The 24,387-nt window shown below is 45.1% G+C and overlaps 1 protein-coding gene across 4 annotated transcripts in view; it reads left to right on the top strand.

The window, feature by feature from the left end:
• PAK3 (p21 (RAC1) activated kinase 3) overlaps nucleotides 1–24,387 on the top strand; it is a 168,332-nt gene that overhangs the window by 122,694 nt on the left and 21,251 nt on the right. For 3 of the 4 annotated variants that reach the window (XM_062640181.1, XM_062640179.1, XM_062640180.1), the window contains exons 2-5: nucleotides 14,913–15,109; nucleotides 19,053–19,153; nucleotides 22,535–22,579; nucleotides 23,700–23,853. In XM_062640181.1, the coding sequence (XP_062496165.1) occupies nucleotides 14,935–15,109; nucleotides 19,053–19,153; nucleotides 22,535–22,579; nucleotides 23,700–23,853 (475 nt within the window). In that variant the 5' untranslated portion in view covers nucleotides 14,913–14,934. The remainder of the gene's footprint in view (nucleotides 1–14,912; nucleotides 15,110–19,052; nucleotides 19,154–22,534; nucleotides 22,580–23,699; nucleotides 23,854–24,387) is intronic. The other variant, XM_062640183.1, reaches the window with a different exon arrangement.

Raw genomic sequence — 24,387 nt, forward strand, 5'->3', positions numbered from 1 at the left:
AGGAAAGAGCTGTCTTTCCTGTTCTATTATCTGGTTTCTCTTGATAGGAGTGTCTGCATCTAGATTATTTTAGGTTTTGTTTTGTTTCCCTGTGGTATCATACTCTCTTTAATAAATAATTTGTGGTTCTTTGTAACAATTTTCTTTACTCCAGAAGAGAGGAGATCCAGTTTCGTATCCCTTCTGGCTTTGAGGTGTGTAGTTGCGAACAGCTCCTCCATCTTTTCTCTTCTTCCCATTTCCTTCTGTTTACAGTTGTACCTGCACCTTGGGAAAAGTTGACTTAATGCAAGGTAAATATTTCCTCTCCTCTGGTAAGCAAGGTTTCATTGTCTTACTTTGCTTCTGATGACAAATAAGAGCTGTTTGAGCTGAAAGAAATGATTCATTTTGCTGAAGAGCTTGCACCTCTTAAAAGCGGGAGGATGATTTCATTCAGGTATAAAGACTGAGCAGACAGGACGGGTGGTCGCTGCCTTTTCCTGGAGGTTGCTCTTAGGTTCCCCTCTGAAATTTATTGTAAGGAAGGGAACAAAAATACCTGGACATTTACACTGGCAGCTCTGTGACTGGTTTCCTGCTGTAGCTTTCTCCTAGCCCAGGTCTGTGTGTCTCACTGATGGGGACCTCTGAGCTCCCAAACAAAGACTGGGATGTAGGCAGATATTTTTGGTTGCTGTAACTTGTTTCACCCAGGACAGTGGCACTCTGATGAGAATGAATGGCAGAGGTGCATGTTAGCAACAGAAGTTCTGAGGACGATGCTGATACATCATAATATGTAGTCTTGTGCTGTTTTTCTCTTGTGATCTGGCCTGTCAAAAAGCAGTATTGCATTACTGTCTGCAGCACTCTGAAATCACTTTGAGTCTCCCATTATGTTTGGGTGTGTTCTCTCCCGTCTTCTCTTCCATGGAGACATGTACATTGCATGCTGTAAAGTTCCCTTTCTACATGTCTTTGCTGCTGTTAGTGACCAGCCGGGAGGTGCTGTATGCTGATGCTCTCTGAAGAACATGGGCAGTTTGCTCTAAGGATTTCTTTAAAGGCCTCAGGGGTAAATGCAGGGCCAGGGATTAACCTCACTGGGAACAGGCTCGCTCAGTGATGGTTCTTACATCGTGCTTAGTCTTTATAACCTGTTAGTTAGTGTGGCTTTTAATTGGTTTAGTGTGTTTTGTGGTTTTGTTTTGCTTTGATTCTGTTACAGTATTTTAATCAAAGCCTCTCATCTTCTAAGGCCTTCCAGAACATAAGTTTCTACAAAAATAGTAATATTTCTTTATCAAATATGTTTATTTCCTGCATGTCCTGCTGCCAAGCAGTGGATGGCTCTGTCTGTCAGCTTCTGTCAGATTAAAGTGATAATACCTCTGGTTTTGTGAGGTGGTTTTTTATCAACAGCTTGTATTTGCCCGCTGACCTCAGAACATGATTTTATCTATTCTACATTTTCAATGTACACGATGGTCAGGGTAAGATTTCAAGACCAGGTTGGACAAGGCCTTGGGTGATATGGTTTGGTGTGAGGTGACCCTGTCCATGGCAGGGGGGTTGGAACTTGATGATCCTAAGGTCCTTTCCAACCCTAACTATTCTGTGATTCTATAATGTTTAGTGGCATTTCTCCAGTCTGAGATTGCCTCTTGTCACTGCAGCTGGCTCTGCAGTCCAGCTGGGCTTTGATTTAGTGGCACAGCAGCAGGCATAGCTGCAGAATGGCTGGCAACTTCTTTTGCAGAGCCTGACTATTGAGAGCCCTTTCGTCTGCTGAGGTTGTACTGCAGAGATCCTTCTTTGCATAGGAGCATCCTCAGTCACTGCATTCACTCCTGTTACTTGCTGGAGAAACTGTATCCTGAGGGTGTTCTGTTTCCTGTGTGGCTTTACCCTCTTGCTCTGAGCTGAGCATTTATCTTGTTCTGTACCTTCCTGTACTGTGCTCTGGACCACAAAGCTGTATTTTCAGCAGTCTGTCTCTCTGTGCTTCCTGGGTTCCTTTAACCCTCTTCTTACTGTCACTCTTCCACACTCACTGGGTGGTTCAGGTGGCTGTGGATGTGGTGCGTGTCTCGGGCTGTTGCCTGTTTCATTAGGGGACCTGTAGTATCTCCTGAGTTCCGCATAGACACGGTGACACACAGCTCTAGCACCAAGGCTTGTATTCTTTTCTCTACTTCATGGTTTTGCCTAGACAATAGTTCCTTTAGGCAGGTTCATTTTGCCTGAGAGCAGACAACGTCTCGCTCATTTCTCATAGTTTTCTGCCACTTACTAAAATAATTCCACTTCTGTTTGGCTTGTCTTTCCCTCAAGGACATGTCAGTGTTACAGGTCCTGTTCTTGCTTCTGTACTTTTTTCTAGCAGTCCAGCATCGCCAGAGGCTTAATATCCCCCTCAGTCTTCCCCAGTTCTCAGCCTGCTTTGCTCCTTATAAAATATATAGCGATGCAGTTGTCGTTTTGTGCTTCATAAAAACCTCAATTAATGTATTTTAGTTTTCTTTCAAGGCCTGAAGTTGTAAATAGAAAGTAGGGGGTGTCAAAAAGTAGTAGGCTTCAGCCAGCAGCGGGGTAAATGTTGATGAGCTGTTTTAAGAGCAAGTTTCTTTGCAAAGCTTTTATGCCATAAATCTGATGTGTGCCTGGCACAAGGAATCTATTTTGGGTCCTGTTGTAACCCTCTTTCCTCTTCCTTTGCTTTTCTGTTTGTTTACTTGTTCTGTGCTTTGTGATGGTTCCTGATTTCTGGTGCTTTCTTTGACCTGATACAAGATTGCATTAGTGTCAACTGCTCTGGGAGTTTGTACCTTTATAGGGATTGGCATTAGGTTGCTTTAAAAACTCCTACAGAGCAGCGGAACCTCTTCCCTTTTAAAGGATCAAGTGCACACAACTCCACACATTCTAGACAGGGACCATTAGAGATGAGGGTACCCTGATGTGTTGGGAACAGATGTGGCTTGGCTCTTGTCTGCTTATATCCAAAGATTTGTGTCCTTTAGCATCAGTGACTTGCAGATGCACTCTCAAGCTCTTCAGATGAGGCATCTGTGGTCGTACAGAGGAGCTGAGTGGTTTGTCCTAGTGAAGATTTGCAGTAAACAGGAATGAAACTGAGATACCTACCAGTTGCTCTAACAGGGATTTGCAGCGTGGACACAGTGCCACTTCCCAAACTAGAGTGGTCCCTGCTGGCTCAAGCACTCGCCCTTACAGTGACTGAGGCTGGGATGTCCTTACTCCTGGATGCTACCACCTTTTGCAGGTGTTGTTCCCCCCTGTGCTGTGCCCAGTGTTGTTAGCCATGGTGGTCACAGGCGCTATCTATGCAGGAGGCTGTGGACAAGTGCAGAGGAACTGGGAGCAGTTCCCCAAACCTCTTTATTTTTTCATTTGTGTCTGAAGAGTACAGTGAGCTATGTTCCTGTTGTAATGCGGGGTCACGCAAGGAGTAGCAGAACACTGCTCTGGAGCAGAAGAGTATTTTGGGGGCCAGTGAGGCGTTAACTGCTGAATCCCTGTTCTAGCAGTTTAAAAATGCCAGACCGTTGTGGTAGCTGAGAAAACAACAGATTTAGCGTGTGGATCTTGTTTTGCTGTCTGCATCCAGGTGTCTTTTCTCCCCTGGCCTATTTAAGAATAGCATTTGTACATTGGCTTTTCTGGCCTTCCCATCCTGCTGCTCTGAAGCCAGGTCTAGCTGGCAACTGGAAGTAAGCACACAGAGCAACTGCTCTGTTCCCCCCCTCTGACTGCTCCAGATCCATAATACCCCCAAGGTAGATGTGCCATTACGCACGATAAGATCACTAACGTATCAGGTGAATATTAGATATATGAAGCTAGTCAGCTGTAAATAAAAGGCCTGGCAAAGAATAAAAGGCAAAATGTTGTCCCCGAGGAAGTAAATGGGGATATGAATGCCTTCCTGCCCTAGTGCCCTAAAGAGACGATGCAGAATCTGGACCGCATCCACCTCCTGGGTGAGAGGCTTGTGGCAGCCTGGGCTTTTCCCTTTCCTTACCTGGAGGCAGAAGCTGTGTCCTTCTAAATGTACCATAATCTCTCAAGAAGATCAGTACAGCAAATCTCTTGGTATCTGTCTCTGCTTGTGGCATTTGGAGTCTTGAAGTCCATCCTGTGCTCTCCTGATTAGATGTCTTTGTCTTCATCCCCAGTAGCAGAGCTGGAGACATCCAGAGGACACCCTGTTCTTTATTTTTCCCTTTTGGAGTGGGGTTTGCCTCCCAGCTCTGCCTGGAAGTCCTGGGATGGCCTTGAGTTAAGTCTTCTAAATGTCAGCTTCATCCTTCTCCTCTGACAGAGGAGGGATGTGACACAGGGGTTTAGTGTTGTTTACTACAGCAAGTTTCTCAGTTCACAGACTAAGGACTGCTGTCCTTATCTTTGCCTTTTTGCAGAGGCAAAAAGACCTAAAAGATGACTTGAAGGTGCTGGGAAATGGCAGCTGTCTGGATTTTTCAATTCCTGGCATTGTATTGCTGCTTCCTTGCCTCTTCCTCAGTCATGTGGTGGTCGTATGGTGTGTGTTTGGTGGGGCACAGGTGGAGTTGTAGTTGGCACGTTATAGCCTCCCTCTTGCTGGCTTCCTGGAGAGCTGCACAGTGTCTTGAGGCAAAACCAGCTCTTGGTCTGCCCATGGGGACCAGTGCAGGGGAAGGCACCATGGCTGTTATCTTAGGGAGTGCTGTTGGTGTGGGTTGGAGTAGTGTTGGGATGGGGGGTTCAGCTGGTCGTGTTTATTATGGCACATCTTCTGCGAGCATGTCAAGCAGAGAATAAACTGTAGAAGAGCAGAGAAAGCACCAACACCTGCAGAGAATGAGGAGCAGGGAAAATGGTCCTTTCTTTTTCCCCCTCTTTCTTCTTCTAAACCTCATTTGATTCTTTTTATAGAATCATAGAATAGTTATGGTTGGAAAGAAGCTTAAGGTTGTCCAGTTCCAACCCCCTGCCATGGGCAGGGACACCTCACACTAAACCACGTCACCCAAAAAGAAAAATATAATAGGCAAGATGCCAGGTGGTTTATTAAAAGCAGTCTCAGTGCACCAGCTAGAGTTCAGCAGGAGTTCAGAGTGCCCCAAAAGTATCAACTCAAGGGCTTTTTCTTTATAGATAGAATTTTCATTCTGGAAGTCCAAGCAAGAAGAGGCTTCCTTTGATATTGCTTACACGGTAAGAGAGAAAACAGCGATGAGAGCAAGCTCACATCTTCCAAACCCTGTGATTCGTGAATGCTCTGCCTAGATTGATGGTCTTTAGCTTGCATATAGCTGGGCATCAAAACTCTGCTTGAGAGTGGCCAAATTCAAGGTCCTGTGCTGGGGGTTTGCAGTGCTGTCGGCTTTTCTCTTGCTGCAGCAGAGCATACCTTGTGAAACAGACCTCAGGTCTCTGCTTCGGGAGGCAGCAACCTGGATGTGTCAACAACCTGGATGCTGGTATAGATTCACCTTCGAAACACTACAAAAGAAGATAGAAGGTGCTGAGTTGCAACATTTGTGATCTTTGAACACAACAATAGCGTGCTCCCCACCACATAAATACGGGTGTTATTCAAACACTGCCAGGCTAATGTTCTGAGTGTCCAGGTGCTGTTGCTGTGAGGCACAAGCCCAGGTTTGGGTTCCCTGGGTTGCCTTTCTCAGCTGAGCTAACGTAATCCCAGCCCTTTGGGGGAGATACTGCTGTAAAGCTCCCCGGCATGAATGCTCTTTTGTACCAGAAGACAAGGATGTCTGAAGAGCACAGATCCTTTCACTCCGTGCATGGGTTGACTGGCCAACTAAGTGAGCCAGCCAGTGTTCAGCTTGAACTTGCAGAAGTCCAGCAGCCTGGGTTACAGAGCCTTACTGTGGCCAAAGGATTTCTGCCTGGCAGTTGAGCTGGGGTCGGTGAATGGTCCATTTTAATTGTCAGTTAGGAAGCATTTAAATCACTTTGAGGATGCAAGAGGCATGGGCAGGCTTTGCTGCCACGCTCAAAGGACTCATTAAGTCACAGCAAGTGGATTGCTTATCAATGTCTCTCCACATGGAGCTTGCAGTAGGGGTGGCTGCTCATACCTGGTCATGGACACTGCTTCAATATTGACTTCAAATTGCTAACTCAAAATAGAGCTAAATTACTTTGTCTTGCCTACTGTAATCTGAATTAAGGTAGCGAATTTTTAGTGCTGCAGTTGTGATATTGGTGTCTCCAGTAAATGGCTTCTTTTGGTTTAGAGGACAAAAGTGAACCTGAGGCTTAAGCTCTGAACTAGGAATAATAAAGGCCATATGGAGAATTATTTCAAGCCATCTACAATGGTTTAAATCTGCACTTCATTTCACACAGGTGCTTTTATGGGTAGACAAGGGCAGTGCTGTGGAATGTGGGATATTTGATAGGCACAGTTGATTTGGAGACACCCTTTTCTGCTTTGTGGATCCTTTCAGCTGTGTAAATCAAAAACAGGAGAGGGACTGGTAAGACTTCTGGGTTTTCCTCTTGCATGTAAATGTTTTTGCTAGGTACTTTTTCATTATTTCTTATCAATCCCAGGGAAGTGTTTCCCAGTACATTAGAAAAACAGAATAAAAATAGACACACCAGCAAAACAAAACCAAAACAGAGGGAAAAAGGCCCATGGAGATAGTTCTGGGAGCTTCCACTTTATTTTGGTTTTGTTCTTTTAGCTCCTTCTGGAGTGTCCATTGCTCTGGCAATCTAAGCCTGGCTCCAGATTTCATGGCTTAGAGCAGACCCATTTTGTTTCAAGTCATGATTCAAAACCCCATATGCAGAAATACCCATGTATTGGTCTGGGGTTGGGTATGAGAGGGTGGAGGTGCCAGGGGCTCTTCCCAAGGGAGCCAGGAGGGTGAAGTGTCCCAGAGACCCAGCGGGCTTTTTGGCCTTATCAAGGTGACAGTACCGTTCTCATGTGAATGGTGTCCTATGAAAAGTAAGTTAACTTTTCCTGTCAGAAATAGTTACCCCAAAGCATGTTTCTTGATGGTTTGAAATCCACGTGCCCTCAATATTTTAAAACCAGTAATGACCAAGAGGCTGCCTGGCAGAGGGTTACTGCAGGGGCTTTCCTGGTAGCCAAACTTTGAGCATTCCCAAAACCTAAAGGTGCCTGCAAGAAACCTGGAGAGGGACTTTTCACAAGGGGTGGGATGAGGGGGCACTGCTTTAAGCTTGAAGAAGGGAAGTTCAGATTAGAGTTTAGGCAGAAGCTCTTCCCTGTGAGGGTGCTGAGGCGCTGGCACAGGGTGCCCAGAGAAGCTGTGGCTGCCCCATCCCTGGCAGTGTTCAAGGCCAGGTTGGACACAGGGGCTTGGAGCACGCTGCTCTAGTGGAAGGGGTCCCTGCCCGTGGCAGGGGCTGGAACTGGATGAGCTTTGAGGTCCCTTCCAGCCCAGATCAGTCTGTGATCCTATGGTACACGTTATACCTGTACTCCCTCTTTCCACATTTCATTTACTTGTTTCTGTTATGTGACTGTGTGCATTAGGTGGGTTCGTAACCACTTTGCAAACCATCTTCTGATGCTGAGGGGTGCTCACTTAATGCAGCCCCATAGGCGTGTGCTTCCTTTCCCTGCTGTATTGTTATGAGGCTTCATTACTGAATGCCTGGACAAGGTTGCATGTGGAAATCAGTTTTGCTGCCCCACATCCTTTGTACACACGGTTCTTCCCTTCTTGGGCCATGTAACCATCCCAAAGCTCAAGTGGTTTAGTAAGCAGCCAGGACCCCAGCCTGAGCATGGTGTGAGCACATTGCTTTTGTTTTGATGTGATTAAAAAACACCCACGAAGAAAATGCATTGGGCTGGTACTCAGGGGTGGAGAGGGACTTCCCAGTTGTTCTTTCACAGCTTCTCACAGCTACAGGGATGCCTCAATGGTCTTGTTATCTCATACATTAAGTACTGGTTAAGCACAGCCCTTAAATATAGACCTGACTTTAAACATCACTGGCTTTAGTGGTGCAAAAATAATCCCATGTTTTGCTTTTTGGGACCACAGCCTGGCTTTGTCCCAAGAGCAGAAGTGAGAGGTGGGTGCTCTGTTAGAACCTGGGCAAGTCCCAGTACTTGCTGCGCTTGGAAAAGTGAAACTGTGAGGAGCCATGGGGGTTTTGTAGAGGGAGCAGGTACTGGGTATTGGGACTCTGCAGATTCCACCATGTGGGAAGAGGCCCTTGGAGAGGGTGGGCTGAAGGACGTTGGGAGGTGGTAGCCATGCGTTTTGTAGCGTGTTGCTTGTGATGGCATTGGCAGTTTACAGGCAAAGAGTTGTGGAAAGAGCTGTAGTTACAGAGGCAGGCTGGATGTTTGAAGTGGGGAGATCCTTGAAGGTGTTTGCTGGAAAATGCTGTCAGAGGTAAAGCAAGGAAAAAAGCATACATTTTCAGGTTACTGCCATCGGTTATGATGAGCTCCACTGCTTCAGTCCATTCCCAGCTCTTGGCAATTTAACTGGGTGACTCTTGAGGTCCAGACAAGGGACCTAATAATCTAAACAGAAACCAATAAATTCATAGCTACTGCATTCACATTTGTTCTGTGCTGATTTTGTGATGCTGTCGCTTCAAGCGTGCTGTCAAGAGTGATTTTTAAACCGGTGTTAGTAGGGCGCTTAGTGCTGCAGTTCCTCACAGAAACTTGGTTATCCCAGCTCAGAAAGCAGTTGCAAGTCCTTGTGACCCAGGTGGTTTTGCTTGGGTACAGCTTGCTTTCAGAACGCCTCCTCTGCACAGGGAGCTGCTCGTGAGCAGCCAGTTCAGAGGCCACAAGTTATTTGTAGCGAGTTGTGGAGGTTAACTTCTGAATAAATGAATATATTGGAGGAAATCCTAAGCTGCTTGCGGGGTGTTTGCAAACAGAGAGCACCTTCATCAAAGAAATTGCTCGGTTTGAATAATGCGAGCAGCTCAGAGCCCGTTTACCTGCCTGTGAGGGGAATGGGGAGGCTTAATTGGCAAATGTTTGTGTTGTGCTTTGAGACAGCTGTGTGAGAGGCAGCACGAGAATGAAGCGTTACTCTTGCGGCTCCCAGGGTTGTGATTGCTTCTCTAGTTTGTGAACGCTGCCCCCTTCCAGGGCTGCACAAAGAGGGGGTGCAAGGGGTGTTTGGGTTAGTTTGCCACACGTGCGTGTGGGGGAGTCCCATGTCTTTGCTCCCACAGGCACGGGGCACCCTGGCTGCATCCACCCTGCAGAGCAAGCCTTGGCACCCAGCTCCCAGGCTGCATGCATCCAGGGGTGCCCTGGGGGCATTACAGACCCTGGGTGCCCAGGCGGAGCTGTGTCTGCTTCAGCTGATGGGGAATATGGCCCTTTTCCACCAAAAAGACAGCAGTGTTTTAGTTTAACTTAATGTAGCTTTGCTGGGAAGACAGTGAACATCTTCTGAGGAGTGAGACTGTGTGTGCAGCCACGCTGTACAAGTCACCAGCTGCTCTTTCAAATGAGCTCTGAGAAAGCTGCAAGTAAACATGCAGATGTGGAATAGCAGATACAGTTCTTCTGCAGCTGGGCTGGGAAGTGCTCCATAAATACCTTCAGATAGTACTTAACAGAGTGTCTCAGTACTCAATATCCAGAGAGAATCCTTCTCACATCACCATTGATTTCTGGGTTAGGGCTGAGTATCTCTGGGCGCAGAATTGGACCAAATCACAAAGTAATAAAATAGCATATTTATAAACAAAGAGCGAGCGTTGCGTCTTCAAGTTACCTTTGCAAAGCTCCTGCCTGGGAATTGGCATGGCTCCTTCCAGTCGAGGGATCTTGGAGGCAGATTTCCTGCATCACAAGCTGCAATTTTATCTGTGAGGCTTTGAAAATGAACACCAGTGTCTCTGCAAACAGGATACCACTTGTGAGGTTTAATTGGAACCAGTCATGTCTGAATGCTGCAGACTTTGAAATAACGTGAGTAACCTAAGAAAGCCATTCAAAACGTATCTACAAACAGTATTCCCCAGATACACAGGGGTGAAGAGCTTACTGGGATGAAGGCCCAGCATGAGATTCTGCTCTGAACTTGAACTGAAGGAATTTTGTGTGTGTGCTCTTTTGAAGACATTTGGGTGCTTCAGATATCTTCCTTCATCTCCTCTCCCCAGCTTGGCAAGAACTAGATGCAAAAATATTGTAAGGCAGGCTTTTGCAAAGGGGGAATTGAGTCATGGAGAAGCTGAATGCCATATATTTAAAGTCAGTGTTTGTCTTTGCACTTCACAAAGCTGGTGGTTGGAGGAGGTGGGGGGGAAGTGACACTGGATCATCTTCTATAACCCTGTAAGAGCTGTGTAGAAACAACTGACCTGTTTGAGGATTTAATTTCAGCTTTTGCCACCTGGCTGTGAAGCCCTAGCTTACAGACTCAGATGTGCTCGTGTTTGGGTACAACAGTCTGCTCGCTCTTCCGTAAAGCCAGTGGGCACCGAGAGAAATTCTCTCTGGAAGTAAGTGGTTATCGGGTATCTCTTTGCACACATGCAGATCTATGAATTTCTTGTCAAAGGTTACCCACACTGCCTTGGTTGTACTGATGGGGTCTGTGAGGACCGAGATGAAGAAAACCCGCTGGGCTGTGCCCTCCATGGTTTTGGTGAGCACAGGTAGGCCTCTTCCAGCGCAGCTCTTTGGCTCTGGTGCGGTGAGCTGCGCTGGTAGCTGTACTGCAGCAGCACTAGCAGCAGGGCACAGTGTTCCAAAGTGTGCAGGGTTTGCCAGGATCTCATCCCTGCTGCAGAATTACTCTGCAGTCTCAGTTCTGCTTTGCTTGAAGTTCACTCCCTAGAGCACAGAGCTGCAGGAAGAGCCTGGAAAATGTGACAGGAAAGTGAACCAGTGCCATGCTGCCTCCCCAAGCTTGTGAAGGCTGTGGAATATTAGCTCAGAGGCCCTGGAACTGCTCCCTGTGCCTCTGTCAGTCCTCTGGGTTTTGTGATGTTTGGCCATCGCTGTGTGCTACTTCAGCCTTGTTCTCCTAGAATTTGGGAACTGGGAGGGAGGGTTTTTTGTCTTGTTGGGGGTTTGCTTTCAGTAGCTTCTTCGAGAGGTCTTGAGTGGATTATGTGTTTCCTGAAGAACTGCATAGAAAATCAGCATGAAGTTGAGAGACTTGGGAATTCATCTTGCCCCTAAGAAATGGGTGTTTTGTGACCCTTCGGAGAATGCAGTCATCAACCTTCGCATGTTGAGTTGAGACAGTGAGTAACAGGGACCTGCCAGGAGGTGCAGCCAAAACTCATGAAACCAGGGTGTGTTTAGAGTGGAGAGACTTGTGTCTGTATGAGCATGAAGTGTATGAAGGGGATGAGGCAGCAGAGATTATTTCTGGAAGGCAAGAATTGGTGCTGTTGCAACGCTTAAGGATCCTTAATGAGGCAGTAGTTACTGTTTCTGGGCATGGAAAAAAGGGCACAAACCCCATCTTAGGAGGCTGAATGCGCTGCTTTGCAGACAGTTTCCTAGGAGTGCTTGTTGCATGTTTGCTGGTTTGGTGAGAGCAGTGAAAGCATTTGGTTTGGAAGGGTCATGTCCAAAGAATGAAGTTCTCAGTGAACCTCACGTTTGTAAGAAATCAAAATAATTATCTTTTAGAATAGAATACTTCAGTTGGAAGGGACCCACACCCGTCATGCAGTCCCAACTGTGTGACCAAAAGTTAAAGCATGGTATTAAGGGCATTGTCTAAATGCCTCTTGAACTGTGACAAGCTTGGGGCATCGTCCACCTCTCTAGGAAGCCTCCTTCTCAGTAAAGAAGTGCTTTCTGATGTCCAGATACGGCATAATCATTCCAATAGACAGGAGGTGGCTTTGGATGGTGTCATCCTATGCAGAACGAGGGTAGCAGAACCAATGACTTACTATGGTGGGAAAACCTGGTCCCAAGGTAGAGTTTAACTTGGGCTGTCATGCTGTTGGCACTTCTGCAGTGTAAACCTGAAAACCTGACAAGCTTCTGAGCAGATTCTTCTTGACCTGTCAGGTTTTCTCCAAGGTGAGGTTGGAGCAAATGGGTGCAAAACACTTAAAATCTGAAGTCTCATGGGATAGTGAGTGTTCTTTTGTTGTGCTGCAGTGCATGGCAGTTCTCAAGATCAGAATGAATGGAAGAGCAGATGGGCTCTGCTTAGGAAAACCCCAAATTGTAAGTCTCTTGGTGTGTATTGCCTTGTGGTTTGCTCTAGTTTTCATTCAGACCAGCTTTAGAGAGTTAATATCAACCGTTAAACCTTTTAGACTATCTCCCCCCCCCCCCCCCTTTTTTTTTCCTTTCCTCTGGTTTAGAAGTGAATAAAAGAGCTTTGTATGGTTCTTGAAACTGAGCCTGAATCAGCTCTGAACAGAATACAGTGTTCCTTTCAAAATCTTGGGAATAATGACATCATAGGCAAATTGGGCCAGAAACCGTTAACAGTATTCTTTGTGGAATGAAATCCCATGGGAGGACCTATTTCAGCAGAGTGGCATTGTTTACAAATAGATGCAGTGACAGATACAGTTGTCCCATTCTGAGGGACAGCTGAAACTGTGCCTGTAATGGACTCACAGAGTGACCGTCTGGCTCTGTAGCAAGCTGAGAGCGTGCCCTGGTGCTTCTGTGGTCAGGCTCATGCTGATGATCTCGGGGGTTGAAGGCTCTTTGGCACTGGAGAAGTGGTTGTAGGTGGGTTAAAGAGCAGATAAAAGCCTCTGTGGCCATGTGCTCTCTGTGAGAGTTGCTGGAGGTGCCAGGAGCTGTGTCCGGATGTCTCTGTTGGGCTTCATAAGCTGGGAGCTCCCTCATGCATCCCTGTGCAGAAATACCTGGGCATCGCGTACTTCCCCTTCACCAGCGTAACACACGCAGCACGTGCAGTTCTCCCTGTTACCTTACAGTCATTTTCATCACTGGGTCTTCTTTTTCCTTCTGTTTTTTTTAATATTCCTCATTACTGGAAAACCATCTGCATTTCAGGATAGAAATCCCACAGATCCCTAGTGTTAACTGCTTGACTAAACCCACAAAAGCACTGAGTTCTCTAGGTAAATAGGTTACTCTGTGCTTGAAGGTTGTACTCAGGGCTCTTCCTTGGTCATTGCCTACATCTGTGCTTCCATAGGACAGTGGGCTGTGTTCCTCCATCACCAAAGCAGGTCTCCTGGTAGCTCTCCACCTGGACAGTGCAGATGTGTTTGCAGAACCCTCTTCTAGGGACTGGATATATGTTTGTGAATCAAGTTCTCCAGGACATCAGCTTCATGCTGTAGGTACTTGGGAGAGGGCTGGGACCAGCAGTTGCTAGAGTTTTCAACTGTGTGACTCTAGGACAGGTCTCTGGGATCCCTTGGGGATCCAGATGTTCAGGAACACTGCCTAGTGGAGCCAGGGACTGGAGCAAAACAGAGATGTAATGGTGTATTTCATTTATTATTCTTGTCACTAGGCAGATGCTTTGAATTTCAGATCTGGCATTCTGGGATCTCGTACAGGTGAAATTAAAAATGTAGATCAAGTACTAAAAAAGTGATTGTTTTATATGTGGTAATTTGACAATGGAAACAAATGCCAAAATGCCCATGTCGTGAAAACCAGTCTAGAGTTGACATCTCTGTGTGTTTCAGTTGGTCAGTCGGTTTTTGTATGGAAGGTACTGTCAGTTAAGGCAGTGTGGACTTGATTATCCACTACTAATATGTCAGTGCCAGTAAAATTCCAGCTATATCAAAGTAAATGCACTTGTTGAAAGTGTTAGCTCAGGTTTTGGGGTATGAAAAGCAATCAAAGAACCCTGAAACCCCTCAGCCACACCAGCTTTACCTGACCAAAGGGAGAGCAGCGCTGCTGCTCCATTTGAGCTTCAGGACCTCTGTGCAAGTGGCGGTCGCTGTGTTTGGCTGATACTTCTGAAACAAACCTGAGACTTCCACAGCTGAAAAACATTGTTTGCTTCACTTTAAATACAAGAGAGTAGCCAATGAGTGTGATAACTTGTGTTAACTGTGAATCAGCGCAGGGAGGGATCCATAACACATGCACAGTGCTCTGCACGTGCCTTCCAGAACAGGAGCCGCATTGATTTTAGGGGGTTGGAAGCAAGGTGCCTGTAGAATTGTAACCTTTAAAAACGCGCAGTGTAGCCCACATCACATCTGATCTGTCTGAAATCACACTCTATTTTCAGATTTAAATCAGTTGGGTTTACCAGGCGTTGCTTGTTTGCTAAACCAGCTGCTTAATCCAGACTTGAATTTTAGGATTTAAGATACATTGGGCAAGTCTCACCTGCCCTGTGTGTTCCCAGCTTACCGAAGCTTTGTGACGATTTCTGGGTATTATTTTCCTTCAGTCAGTACCCCTGTTCTTTGTTCATGTTTATGCGCAAGAAAGTTTTTAATCGGTGCTTCTGAATGAATTTCCTTTGGGAAGATCATTCCTTTTGAAGCCCCACAGTCTTAGGACTAAAGCCTCCCCAAACACCACAGGGAGGGAATAGAGACCTTAACGCTTGCTATCCATAGCCCCCACAGTGTGTGCCTTCTTTCTTACATTGTAAAAATGGTTCATTGCCATAACAGGTAGTTTCAGTAAATCCTTTAAATGTTGCTGGTTTCAGGGGACAGTTTGGATTGTTAACAACTACAGGAAAAAAGTTGTAAACAAAAACTTGAAAAGCCTTTAGCAGGGCTGTAAAACCCTTTATTTTAATGGTAATACCGTGATTTGTAGGAATTGGCCACTGCATTTATTTATAGCAACCTTATTCAGAGCAAACCTTCCATAGAAAGACTTCCTTATTCCACCAGAAGGCTTTTCTTGCCCTCTTTCCTCCCCAGGACATGAGCCTCGACATCCTCACTTGACCGACGTGCTTTCTGTTCTGCCTTTGCAGGAGGCTGTGAGGGCTGCTGAAGATGTCCGATAGTCTGGATATTGAAGAGAAACCTCCAGCCCCACCGTTGAGGATGAACAGCAACAACCGCGATTCTTCAGCACTAAACCACAGCTCAAAACCGCTCCCCATGGCCCCTGAGGAGAAGAACAAGAAAGCCAGGCTTCGCTCCATCTTCCCAGGAGGAGGGGATAAAAGTAAAGTATCAGCAGTGCCAATGGCTGGCTCCGTCCCTCTTTGCCTCTGTTGGTTCTTGGTTGCTGTGTTTTATTTCTGCCACTGTTTTCTTTTTGGTTTGAGTTGCAGCGCATGGTGAAGTCCTTCCAAACCTTTCTGTTGCCATTACTCTGGTAACATGTTTCTAAAGAGGAGGACGTGTTTGGTCAGTTACTTTCTTGTCTTTGAAATCCAATAAAACCTGCACATGTTGTGCAGTTTGCCTTTTAAAAGCAACTTCATAGTGAAGCTGGGGAACCCTTTCCATTGGCTTTGCATTTGCAGTAAAAGCAGAGGTAAAGTTATGGACTTCTGAAAATAGATTTGCAAAAGTGAGAGGCAATACGCCTGATGGTTTGGGTTTGGTTTTTAATGCAATCCTAGAATTACTTCCATTCCAGGAGCAAGAGCATGCCTCTTGTTGCTTTCGCAGTGAGAGTACGCGCAGAATGGCTTGGTTTAAAACCTGCTTGGTGTGGTTACAGCAAAAAAAGTTTCTTGAACATGCAGGAAGCAGTATTTCACTTGCATTCTGTAACATGCATTTGCAGAAAGGAGTGTGGTTTGAGTTAGTGTGTTTACAGAATTAGGGGAAGGGATCTTTGTAATGCCATGGGACCTGGTGGGCTGTACCCACAAGTGCTGAGGAGCTGGCTGATGTCAGGGCAAGGCCACTTCTGATTACCTTTGAAAGGTTATGGTGACTCTAAAAAAGCAAATGTCACTCCTGCCTTTAAGCAGGAGGATCTGGGGAACTATGGGTCAGTCAGCCTCGCCTTGTCCTTGGGAAGCTAGCTGAGCAAACCCTCCTGGAAATCATTTCAACACAAATGAAGGACAAGAATGTGGTCAGGAAGAGTCAACAAGGATTCATGAGCCTCCACGTGAGCCTGTCATGTGAAGGCTGTGCCTGCATGGGCCCGTTCCTCAGGCAGAGCTGGCCGGTTCACTCTGCAGAGTGCTTCCAAAATGTCCCCTTTTGCAAACAAAAAAAGGCCAAAATGAAAATCCCTCCCGGCTTAATTCCTGCAAGGCCTTGGGTCGCTTCTTGCCCTTACTGCCAGCAGAATGGTATTATCCCTCTCCGAGGAAACATTTCTTAAGGAGGAGGTGCTGTGTGAAACACATGCAGAAATGGGCCGCTCCAGAAGCAATCCCTCCTGGAAATGATCAGTGACATTAAAAATGTCTTGAACTACCAGACAGAGCAGTCATCGAAAACATACATACCATGAGTTAAAACGTGATGTGAAGAAAAGTAAGCTAAGATTTATAGCTTAATTTTGTTGCTGAAATAATAGAGAACGTGTAGCTTGGCTGGCCAAGCTGCTTGAGGTGGTTTCATGTTGGGGTTGGTTTGTGGGTCAAACCAACCTGGGCTGTGTGTGCTTCACAAGCTCAGTGACTGCTTATAAAACAGAAGGGGATTGATACAGCTGCTCTCTAGTGCAGTGCTTTGCAGCATCACAGTAACAGCATTACGGTAACAGTGCACCACCAGTAAACAGAACGTGAAGAAACCACTGTGGCAGGAGGGGTGTATTGTGAGGGGCATGTATAAGAAAATTAAATACCCCTGAATGCACTCAGTCATGGCTACAAGGAAGTCATGCCTTCTCGTATGGTTTTGCCAGCTTATGTAAAACAGAAGCAACTTGAGTTGCAGGGCACAGACAGAAGTGTCAGGGGTTTTAGGCTGGGGAGGGAGGAGGGTGTTTCAAGATGTTTAATTGTATATTTAATTTACAGCTTTTCAGCATTTGGACTATAGGTGTTACATCCACAGTCTGGTAGGCAAAGGTTCATGAAGCAGACGAGCCAGATTTTGGGGAATGAGCTGGAACGCTTGTCCCCGGCAGGAGAGGCCTGGAATGGGCAGGTGCTGCATTTGGTGGAATGCCTTATTTTGCTTCTGGATTTGACTTTTGTTTTGAACTGAATTTGATGATCCTTTAAATCTAATTTTCACTGCATTTGCTTGTAAATGATGAGGTAGGAGAAGCCAGTTCTGTTATCTGCAATAGAAAGTTACATATGCTGAACGGAGATGACGACTTGTAACTGGCAACATCTATCCTGAAAATTACACAACATCATCTTAAGAGATAAAAGAAGGGGAAAAGCCTTTGCATTTGTATTTGATATATTGCTGCAGTATTTACTAAATGCTAAATGAAAATAATTCATCAGTGAACATTGTGTAGGGGTGTGCAGTGCAGACAAGGGGTGACAGTTAATTTTTTAATGAGGATAAATGGAACAGTGCAGAGAAAGCATTAGAAACATCCAAACTACTCTGGACTGTAATTATGAAGAGCAGAGCATCTTCCAACTGAAGGAAGCTATAAGGTAGAGTAAAACAAACAAAATTGTCTTCGTCCAGCTGGTTTTGATGTGCATAACGTGCGCATCAAGACTGGCCCTGTGTTAAGGGAATATGTAAAGCAAAGGCAGGACCTGAACAACTGTTCCCTTCTCTCCTGCTGATGTGTAGCTATGGCATGGGTATTCACTTTTCATATTATCATTAATAGATGGTGATACACTGGCCTATAGAGATCCTGATATAGAGTCCCTTTGTGATAGGCACAGTATAAACCTCTCTCGTGTACCTGTGGGCACTGTGATATTTGCCCTGTTCCAATCATTAGCATGTGATTTTCCCCCAGTTTCAGTGACAGATGTATTTGATAGGAAGGCAGTTCCCTTCTTGGCTATTACAGATACACTGCTGCCACCAGAGAGGATCCTGCAGGTAGTTCTGTACTGTATTGTTCAACCATGTAATAGTTAGTCTTGGAGCACACTGGTTTTCCAGGGAAGCCAAATGTTTCAGGTACCTGCCAGCAGGATAGATGGTTGAAGATGGATGTACTCTGTGTTTATCTGGATGTCTGGGAGTGGTCCAGAATTGCCATTGTTGTCACTATTTTTCAGAGAAATCTCTATTGAACATGGATTCTTGATGCTTCAGAGTGAAGGCAGCTTCTCTCAGCCTTTATTCACTTGTTTGTTATCAGAATCAATAAAACTGGGCTGAAGTGAAATTTGTCAATAGTATTAAAGCACAGGAGATGGCCGACCACCAGGGATGTTACCTTCAAAAGATGTTAAAATAGAAGGGAGATGAGAAATATATGCAGCTGAGTGACTTTCAGGTCTGTCTCCTTCAGTAAGATACTTCACACTCCTTGAATACTGGTAGAGTGATATAAAACAAGGAATTCCTGGAGACTAATAAAGCCTGGCTTTTATGGCTATATGTCTTAGCTAATGAACAGCTCAAATGAAGCTTTTCCAATGGCATTTATGGGATCTTGTTGCTGTGCAGATTCTGTGGTTTCTAATACAGAGCTGCTGCTTGAGCCTTTTAATCTGAGAGGAGCCTTCTCCTCAGTTGCCTGTTTTCACAGGGCTTGTAGGAACCTCGTTACCTTACAAAACTGCTCCTCTCTGACTTGGCTGAGCTTGAAAACAGGCTCAAAGTACGCTGGAGAAGAGACACACATGCAAACAGGCATGCACATGTGTGTGCTGGGTGCTTTGCTTCTGCAGGAACCCACAGAGCAAAGTCAAAACAGGACTTGGTTGCTAGATATAAAAGCTTGACGAAGAGCAGAACTGATAACAGAAATCATACTGGTTAGAAATAGCCTAAGATGACTACTTCAAGAACAGCTTGCTTTGGCAGCAGTGATACTGCTTGGAAGAAAATCAGAATGAAGTTACACCACGTAGACCTTCCCAGGCAGGGGTTGACAGCTAGGCTGGTGTATATTAGCTTGGGTCTATTTGTCAAGTGAGATGGATGTTAATTGATCTGGTTTCCACGTGTGAAGTACTGTTCTGAGCGCACCTGCTAGGGAAAATGTTTGACTGCAAAGCTGCCCAGAAAATAAGTGCGTGTTAACGTTTTGCCTCTAGCCAACAAGAAGAAAGAGAAAGAACGTCCTGAGATCTCTCTTCCTTCAGACTTTGAACATACCATTCATGTGGGATTTGATGCCGTCACTGGAGAATTCACAGTAAGTAACCACACTGCCTTGCCTGCTTACCAGAGCTTCTAGTTTCTTGGTAAAATAACCTCCTATTGCCAGAAACATCAGATGACAGCAGCCAGGCTGTGAAGAAAGAGACTTTCATTTGTTGGGTTTAAGATTTGGAGTGGGTTACTTCTGATTCAGGCTGCTTTATGGTTTCTTTTTCTCCAAGGATTGTCAGCAGAGTGTCTGTGGCAAATGAAAACTAGGAAGAACGTAGGTGTGTGCTTTTATCAGTCCCACAAGCTGCTACAGGGGTTGGTTACTCAGCGTCTTTGGGAAAGCATAAAGAAACCCACGCACATGTGCATAGTCTGGCTGTAGACAAATCAGTCCCAAAGTGCAAAGTCCAGCTGCTCTGCAGACAGCCCTTGGAGACACCAGGCAGCAGCAGCATTGTGGATGTCCATTCATTTTAATTCCATATCTTTCAAAGTATGTCCATAGGCTAGGTGGTCAGACACGTTTCTAGCCTTTATGTATTAATAAAACAGCAGTCAGCTTTTTCTGCCTGTATCACAATGAAGTGTTGGGAAAAATGAGTCTGATAGGAGCTCCTTGAGGTGTGCAGGGGGCTGAAAGCGTTATCTTTCAGACTGCTAGTTAAGTGCTGAAGCCATTAATCCTTAAAGCTAAGGTGGCAGAAAGCCTACACTTGGTTGAGCTGTGGAGGGGAGAGGAAGCATTAGCAAGCAACTCTTCGTACCATCAGCCGTACCCTGTGAGCTAAGTGGTCAGACTGTGTTAGCACCATGCGTCGAATTGTGCAGCGTGCTAGTGCTGACAGGCTGCATACACCAGACAGGATGGGACAAATCATTTGCCTGGAAAAAAGGTGGCTCGCTTTCAGAATGTGAGTCCTAACGTGACTTCATCAGTTTTTACTTTGATTGCTACTTTTGGGTCTCACAGGCAGTTCAGAAACTGTGTGTGCTACAGCAGCAATAGTAATAATAACAGTAACAGTAGAAGAAAAGACACATCTAATGACAGCGTGTCTTCAAAGGAGGAGTGAAATTGAATTATCCTTAGTAATGAGGAGGTACAGCTACGTTTAAAGTATGCAGACTAGTTCATTAGCCTTTATAAAATAGATGTCACTTAAAAAATCTTACTTCAGAATTTGTTCTGTGCCAAACCCTAGGGCTTGAGTAAATGCTTATTTAAAAAACCCAGATGTGGTCATTTTTGATCAGAATCTTCGCGTAAAGCTTTTAAAACTGTGTTTTCCCTGCTGTCTGTCCTGGTTTTCCTCTTATTTTTTCTCTCGGTCTCTCCCATGTGGGCACTTTGTTCAGGTTAATCTTCAATGCCATTCTCTATCTTGGAATTGTGTTACTTTCTGCTTTTGTTTTCTCCCTCTTGTATTTGCATCCCACGTTCCTATTTATCTTCTATTTTCTTTCTTTCCTTTCTTTCCCATTTCACTGCTCTCCCCACTAATGTTCAGCTGTTCTTATTCTATATTTATTCTTCTTTCAGCCTTCTGCCTTTATTTCTACCCTGTGCTTCAGACTTTTTCCTTGTGGCTCTGTGAAAATGTGATGGGTCACAAACATGTTCTCTTGTAGGCTGACTGGTGGTGAGGATCCCAGTTAGTCTCAGGTCCCTGCCAGCTGCATCAAAAAGGAGGGATGTTGAGGTGAATACGTTTGAGTCCTCAGCACAAGCACTCTCTATCAGTACTTCAGACATCAGTTTGAATGTTTTGATTGTCATCCAGTGTGTCAAAACAGGAGCATCAGGGATTTTTGATTATTGTTTTTAATTTGTTTTTTGGTGTCAGATGCCCCCAGCACAGGTCCTGGCCTTTTGTAGAACAGAGGGATTGTACAAGGCTAAACATGTCCAGCTTTACTGCTGTAGCACCGCTTCATTTTAAAATCTTTTTCCCTTTCAAAACAGCAGGCATTAGGTGGCTGCCGTTTTACAATGACACAATACTTCTGCAGCAATACTTGTTCCTACAGTTCCTATCAGCTCCCAAGTAATCCCAGATGCAGGTGTTGGGTTGCACATCACACTAGGCATGTTTGATTTGTCCCAACCTGGATACAACCCGTGTATCAGCTGGGTAGTTACGTGTAAGTACGTCCTGCTCAAGGGACTGCCACTAGCCATATCATGTACAGATATTCCCACTGTCTAGCGATCACACTGCCTGTCTCCTTCAAAAGTTTGGAAGTGACATGGGAATGTCCAGTAAATGTGCAAATACCTGGGGGGTTTGGTTTGAATTGTTACAGTTGTCATGCCAGTAGTGTCTGCTCCACTGGCTATGTGCAATGCATTGGGCCATTTCTGACACCTCACAGTCACACACCCCAGCTGCATTATCTGACTGCTCTTAGTTGCATCCCAAGTCAAAGTTGCATGGACTCCTGAGTTTCAGCTTTCAGGCTTGAGCACCAAGCTGTGTTGTTGCTCATGAATGCGTGTTGTATCTACATTTCACTGTGCTTGGGGCAACCACATTTGCTTAGAAGGAGAGCTTTTAAAGCTCAAAATGGAGTTGGTTGGAAACTGTTGGGTGGGAGCATGCTGCTAGGGCTTTATGTTGGTTTATTTTGAAGGAGCAGTTGCATTTTCTGCCTGGAGGAAGGAGTGTATTGGGGAGCGCATTTTGTAAGGCATGCGTTTCTGAAACAGTTTCCTGATCCCCAGTCTAGAACAAAACGTGGTCACCCACCAAGCTTCTCAGGTGTCAAGATTATGACATTAGCAAGTGGGGGAAAAGGTTGTGGCTGTAGATCTAAGGAGGTTACAGGTTATCAACCTGACCGGTCATTCCTTTAGAGTTGTCCTGATTGTTAGTCTGACACACAGGTTGTGTTATGACCGTACCCAGTCTCCCAGTGTGAAGTCTGAGTCTGATCAGCTGCTTTTTCCTCTGCTCTTTGTTGGCTCTTACGCTGGCCAGTTGTGATCCTGGGGCTGGAGAACCACTGGAAAACACAATGTAGAGCCATTAAAAAATGCTGACCTGGCTTTCAAACGAGGCAAACAGCAAAAGCCCAGATCTTTCTCTATTATTTTTATTTTTTACTAAAGAGATCACCGGTGATTTTTCCAGTCACTTGCTTTAATCCCCAGTAATGTATTTTTATGAGGGAGAGAAAAACTGGTTTAAAAAAAGAGGAGGGGGAAAGATGCTTCCAAACTTTGGAACAGTTGTGATTTTTCTGTTTCCCTAAGCCTGCCTTCCTGTAGCCTGTCCACCACCTAATCCATTTGTTACCCACCTCGTAACTCCCATTTTAGATGGGACTTCCCCATTTTGGCCCATTGGTTTCCTCCTACCACCTTCTAAGTTGTCCCACATTCTGTTTTAACTTTCTTTTCTTTCTTTATTTACGTCCATTACAGCCAGATCTCTATGGCTCACAGATGTGCACAGGGAAGCTCCCAGAGGTGCGTCACAGGCCCAAAAGAATCTTGCATCCAAATGCTTCTTTGAGATGTCATAGCACTGCAGCAGCAGGTTGATGTGTGTGCAGTAGATTTGTTGCTTGGCTTATCCCACTCTTCTTGTCATTAATCCTAAACTTTGGAGGCCCATGTCACACATTGTTTTGTGGAGAACTTCTTAGGAAGAAAGCGTTTCCCAGATTGGGGTGGCACTAAGGCTAAATGTAAATGATGCTTCAGGTGTGGTTTCTCATTCAGTAAGTCCTACAGTTTGCTGGTAGATGTTGGCTGTGCAGTAATGGGGCAATATTACAGGCTTTCAAATTTAGGAAATTATACTGGATATTTAAAGCAATTTTCCATCAATACGTTTCCAATGCAGAGCTGCAGCTTTCACTGATTGGATGAATTTTCAAATGCCACCCTCACTCATCAGATGTCTGAGAGCTCCTCCAAGGCTTTGGCACTCTCAGCCTGTTCTCCGAGTCCCTGGTTTCTGTATATTTACATTAAAGAACCGACTGAGCTACAGGAGCTCGATAAAGAGACACCCTCAGCAGCAGTGGTACAACTCAGGGTCACGATTTTGAGGATTTAAATGCAGATTCTTAACCCCACAGTGTTCCCTGGTATGCTGAAAATTAATTGGATAAGGATGGGGTTATCCTTTTAATCCGACAGCAGTGAACGTCACAGCAAAATGTGTTTGTGTTATTAAGCATTAAAAATCCAGTGTAAAGCTCCTAAAATACACTGTGTTGTCCACAAACATAGAATAGCCTTGTTATGTCTGCACTGAATCACCAGGAAAGCAAGCTAAGCCTTAACTCATTATTCCATGGAAGAGCAGGGTTGATTTAAAGATGAGCTTCATGCACTTTTTTTCCTATCACAGTCATAACTTTCTTTTCTTTTTAAAGTTGGATCCCGGTTGTAGCTCTGTATTTTGATAGAGAACAGAATGATTGCATCTGATGTGTAGGCTCCTAATTTTAATTGTAGGGTGTCAATCAATATTTCTCAAAGTAATCTTACAGGTAGCATGGGATCTTGGTAAAGATCTGTGAGGCTGTGGCTGTTAAATACTCTATAAACACACATTCTTTCCACTTGACACCTGCAGGGCATTCCAGAGCAGTGGGCCAGGCTACTACAGACCTCCAACATAACCAAACTGGAGCAGAAGAAGAACCCACAAGCTGTTCTAGATGTTCTCAAGTTCTACGATTCCAAAGAAACAGTTAACAACCAGAAATACATGAGCTTTACGTCAGGAGGTAAGTCGACATCTCGCTGCGAAGAAGGGAGTGTCAGGCCCCAGAATGAGTCAGACCAAAGTTCCACATTCAAGTGGTCAAGAAGTAGCCTTAGAAATACTCCTGTAATCAATTATATTTCTCCTTGTGTCCCCTAAATGTCCCTGAAACTGAGTTTTCTTTGTTGCTTGCTTTTAAAACTCAATAAGGTACTAGATGGAACAAGCATTAGCATTTTTAGTCAGAAGCATTGGTGGCCAAAGGCTGTGTTTACTTCTGTTCCCTCACATCCTTGTTCTTTCACAGTGTTCACCCTGGGGTACAGGGTAAACTCGTTCTGTGCATCTCAGGAGTTATGCATCCTTTGAGAGACAGGTTATGAACGATGAGGATTTTTGGTGATACTTTGTCATGGAGGAGAATTTTCAAGGGTTTGTGTGCAATAGCTGTAGAGGAGTTTCTATGCATAATACACAAACTAACCTATAAAGGCTGCTATTGTGATGTAAAAGGAATGTTGCCACAGAGGATGTGCAAGGAAGAGTCAGTGTCCAG

The sequence above is a fragment of the Pezoporus occidentalis genome, unplaced genomic scaffold, assembly GCF_034315485.1.
Source record: "Pezoporus occidentalis ecotype Australia unplaced genomic scaffold, CSIRO_AGI_Poc_V1 ctg63, whole genome shotgun sequence".
In the NCBI taxonomy this organism is placed as follows: Eukaryota; Metazoa; Chordata; class Aves; order Psittaciformes; family Psittacidae; genus Pezoporus; species Pezoporus occidentalis.